The sequence below is a fragment of the Fundulus heteroclitus genome, chromosome 24 (assembly GCF_011125445.2).
Source record: "Fundulus heteroclitus isolate FHET01 chromosome 24, MU-UCD_Fhet_4.1, whole genome shotgun sequence".
NCBI lineage: Eukaryota > Metazoa > Chordata > Actinopteri > Cyprinodontiformes > Fundulidae > Fundulus > Fundulus heteroclitus.
Window position 1 is genome coordinate 12077041 of NC_046384.1, and position 4745 is coordinate 12081785.

Sequence of the window (4745 nt, forward strand, 5' to 3'; positions counted from 1 at the left end):
TGCTCCTCTTCCATGTGGGATGCCACAAGGTTCCATATTAGGCCCCTTTTTTTTTTTTTTACTTATCCATGTTGCCACTTAGGCGGGCTTTTTTTTTTTTTAGTGGCACTTCTGGTTTTATCCACCTTGTTTTATCTATTCAGTTCTCTACATTTCCTTTGTCTTGCTGTGTGGGTTTTTTTGTTACGTATTGATTTTTGTCCGCCGTTATCGCGGATGTGGAAAGGGCCGTGCAAACGAATGGCTGCAATGATTGACTGATGTGGAAAAAGCACCCTAAAGCCTTCTGTTAAATAAGAAGATGGATACGTGACGCTGCGCGCCTCTTTCTCTTTCAAAGGACCCTGTTAAGAGTGTCTGGCATCAGAAGGTCTTTGATAAAGACATGGGTCATGTTTGGGTAAGCAGGATGTCGATCCAAATGACCAAATCAACACCTGATTTGGTCAGAAAACGCAAAAATCAACCTTTCTTCCTTCCTTCCATCCATCTCACGTCACGTTCTCATTAACCTTGTTTTCAGCTCCTCTTTTGGCGGTACGTTTCATATTCTTGATCGGACCTTTTTTCCTTTCCCCCCATCATCTCATCCAGTATTTTATGTTCCCTCCTTTTTAGACCCTTTGTGTTTTCTATTGAGTCTGCTGGTGAAGATTCTCAGTCATCCAGGTCATGGTCATTCCAAAACAAAGTAAAAAACAAAGCAATAGTTCCATAGTTGAAGACGTTTCGCTTCCTCTCCAGGAAGCTTTCTCAATTCAAAAAGTCTGGAGTAATGTGGAGTACCAAGCTTTATACTGCTGCCCAACAAAGGCCTTGTAATGGCTTAGATAACATGCAAATTCAACCGAATGTTATCTAAGCAATTACAAGGCCTTTGTTTGGCAGCAGTATAAAGCTTGGTACTCCACATTACTCCAGACTTTTTGAATTGAGAAAGCTCCCTGGAGAGGAAGCAAAACGTCTTCAACTACAAAAAACAAGTCCAGTTGCTTTGTTTTTTACTTTTTTTGGGAATTTCTATTGAGTCAAAGGGAACGGGGCATTCTTGTTGGCCTGGAATCAATGCTTCTCACCTATTGATGTCGTTTTCCTGTAGAAACAGCCACGTTAATGGCGTTTTCTGTTCAGCATTAGGCAGTGTAAGCTAGATTTTTACTGATTCAACTAGTTCATGACCCCCAGTATGAGATCATAGGCCATAATATGAGAACCATTGCCACATAATGATACCTGAGCCGCCATTCTTGTTGCTCCATCTCTCTGTTGACGGTCAGTCAGCAAGTTCGTTGGCTGGAACCTCTGGTGTTTGGCTGCTAATGGTCGAAACACCACGCCGTCTCCGCAGTATCAGGGATTATAACAACGAAATGTCACATTTACACAGAATCCCTCAGTCACGGACCATTGCAAAGAACAAAATCAATGTCATCTCTTGTTTTTTCTCGGTTACTTAGCAGTCTTTTTTAATTTGCCAGTCCTGACAGAGTTAGTCATTTTGCTCTGGAAGTGACAGATTTAGCAGCTTCAAGTGTGAAAACAAGACATAGCGAGATGGTAGTATCTTATTGTTTTTATTATTATTATACACTTTCAGTAACCCCCCCCCCCCCCCCCAAAAAAAAGGGAAAAAAAGGGAAAAATGACACTTTCATCAGCCTGCTTAAAAGGCGCATTCATCAGGACATCAAAGAATGAGAGGTGAGGAAATTCTGGATTTCAAAGAGAGCGAAATAGGGGAGGGGGAGCGCTGGCAGGAGGAGAAAAGGGAGAACGGAGAGGCTTTTTTCAGTCAGCATGCTCAGGAGGGTTAATGCTTGGAGTTGAAAAGGTGTTCGAGCCGCAAAGGAGGAGAGGAAGAAAAGGGTAAAGGGGGAGGAGAGGGAGGTGGCATTGCTGCACATCCGTGCGTAAATGTGAGCACCCTCGCCGCGGTCGCTCCATCCCCTCCACCCTCAACCCCCCCTGCGCCTGCCTCCAGCGGCTCCGTCTCTGCGCCTCTGCAAGCCGGGATCACCCGCGCGGTGCTCGGCGGCCAGAAAAAGCTCGGACCGTGGAGTCCCGGCTGTCGCGGCTCGGCGCCCTCCTGCAGGGCTTGGGAGGAGCGCCGGGGAACTCCGCCAGGTTTCTGCCGGGCTTCGTGACCACCGCCGCGGAGAGCCATGGCTCGGAGCGCCGGGAGAGACGCGGCTCGACGCGCTCTCGGATGCCGGTGATGCGGGGTCTGATCGCGCCGCAGAACACCTTCCTGGACACCATCGCCACTCGGTTCGACGGGACGCGTGAGTGCGCTGATCTGTTTGCTCCACGAGTGCGGGAGTCTTCACTCTGAGGACTTCCTTAGTTCTTTCGCCTGGTCGGGTTTGTTTGTTTGTTTGTTTGTTGGAGGAAAATGTGCAAGGAGAGAATATAGCAACTTGCTGATTTGGTTAAAAGAAATAATGGCGAAAGCAATCAAAAAGTAAACTGATACAGGTTTGGACTTAGCAAGACAGAGATATAACTCTCCACCTAAAAGACGCTTGTAAAATGACAAGCAATCAGGGTAAAAAGGTGCTAAATGACCCACCAAGAAGGATACAAATATGAGTATATAATAATATTTTGCCATATTTAAATCACAAACCTCAATGCGTTTTATTGGGATTATGAAAAAATAAGGAAAGTTCTTCTTGCATTTCTATTCACTCACCTCCTTCAATCTAATACCCCAAAATAAACCTCTAATCTTTTTTTATAAATAAAAAGTAGTGGGTGTACAAATACAAATATATTTCTTTTTTTACCCTTTTCATCTGCCACAAAGTTTTTGTATCTATATTTAGATGTAAAAACTGGGTCTTCGCACCTATTGAATTCAAACTTCTTGTTTGTTAACATAATCTTAGCCGATAAAGATGATTCCGATTCTGTCCTCAAAAGTCACCCGAGTAGTAACTACAGTCCAACGGTGTGTCATTCAGTTTCTGTAAGTGAAGCTCTGTGAAGTAAAATCTGGTCGTAATGGAAGACATCCAGAAGAAAGCCATGAGATCAACCATGCAGGAGAAAAAAATTAACAAATTAGGGTACTGAGACAAAAATGTAACCATAAAAAACTACCACTGTGCGTCACACGGCCCCATGGTGAAACACGGGGGTGGTCGTATTATGATGTGGGGATGCGAGCCTATATCAGGAACAAGGAAGTTGGCCAGAGTGGATCTGAAGATGGATGGCCCTAGAGATAGAGCTAAGAAAATATTCTAGCAGGCAGCAACCCCTAAACATCCAGAGCTATTAAAAACAGCCGAGATCCAAATGTGGTCACGCGTTATAACGGTCCAGTCAAAATCTAAATCCAATTGAGAAATTGATCTTCACCAACGCTCTCCATCCAATCCTAACGAGCTTCAACTATTTTATATAGAGGAATATGCAACGACAACAAAAAATCAGTCTCTGGATGCACAAAGAGAGACATACTACTAAAAGCTTTAAAAGAAGCTAAAGGCGAAAACTGATTTTTAGTTCTAAAAACGTCATCTATCCTTGGAGCATTTAGTATTTGTGTTGGTCTATTATAGGTACATTGTAAATATAACATATAAAGTAAAACATAACCCACAAAGAAACACCAAACTCACTGAAATGAGCGGGAATACAATGGGGGAAATGTCCTGAATGGCCTAAATAGGTCGTTTGAAACCAGAACAAACTGAGATTTTTGGTGGATTCGCCTCATTTTGAGTCTCAACAGCACCTGTCTGGGCTCTGTTATGTGACTGCTTTCAGGTTTCTGTTGTTTCATATCTCATTCATGACTGTATGCGCAATCTGGGTGACTCAGTCAAGGCTTTCACTGTGAACATTGAAAGCAAGGTTGCTACTTTATCCCTCCCAAAAAAAAAAGCTCAATTCAGAGGAAAAACCAGGTCATCACTTTTTACTATGCAAATGTGTGGTCTCCCGACAGCATCCGTGGTGAGAATACGTCGAGCTACTGAATAATACACCACCTCTCTTTTAATCTATGGGTTTAATTAATCTAACAACTCAAGATTATTTTTATTCATTTAAAATGCATTACTATATGTTAAAATATTTGAAGGTGACAACTTGTCAGTCGCTCCTCCTTTTCTCCAAATCCTTATATGTCAGTCAGTTGTCAGGGAAGGACAGGTAGGGTGCCTGGGGAAATGAAACTGACAGCCAGGCTCCGATCAGCACCTTGTTCCCAGCTCTTTCGTTTTTCCAACACTGAATGTTCATATTTGGGGATGTGCTATAATTTTTGACTCGGCTGGCTGTCCTTAATGGAATACTATTCTGTTGAATCAACCCTCGCTTTAGATTGAGCTGTACGTACGTCTGGTTGTGTGCTTCGAGCAGTGTTGTACAGCGAGAGGCTGAAATCTTTTTGCCAATTCCTCGTTGAGAAATAGCTGAACCTCGTTCAGTTTGGACAAAGATAATCTGGGAGCATCAATTCTCAAGTCTTGTCAAAGATTCTCAGTTCTATGTTGGTCCAGACTTTGACTGGACCATTCAATCATGTGAAAACTCTTAGATCCAAATACTTCTCGCTCTGGCTGGGTTTTTTTTTTATTTTTTTTTTAGAAAGGGTTAGGGTCACTGGCTCTCACCTGTTCTGCAGGTTTTCTTCCAATGTTGTCGTATCTTAACCTTTATCTTAAGTCTTTCCATCAACTCTGGCAAATTCCCTCTGTTAAAGTAAATTAACCCCAGAGAAAACATTTGAATAT

General features: G+C 42.9%; 1 protein-coding gene across 2 annotated transcripts in view; it reads left to right on the forward strand.

Annotated features, from left to right (window-relative positions):
• The first annotated feature begins 1668 nt into the window (after positions 1-1668).
• LOC105921532 (potassium voltage-gated channel subfamily H member 8) overlaps positions 1669-4745 on the forward strand; it is a 57924-nt gene continuing 54847 nt past the window's right edge. The window contains exon 1 of one of the 2 annotated variants that reach the window (XM_036127960.1): positions 1669-2282. In XM_036127960.1, coding sequence (XP_035983853.1) covers positions 2207-2282 — 76 coding nt within the window. In that variant the 5' untranslated portion in view covers positions 1669-2206. The remainder of the gene's footprint in view (positions 2283-4745) is intronic. The other variant, XM_036127959.1, reaches the window with a different exon arrangement.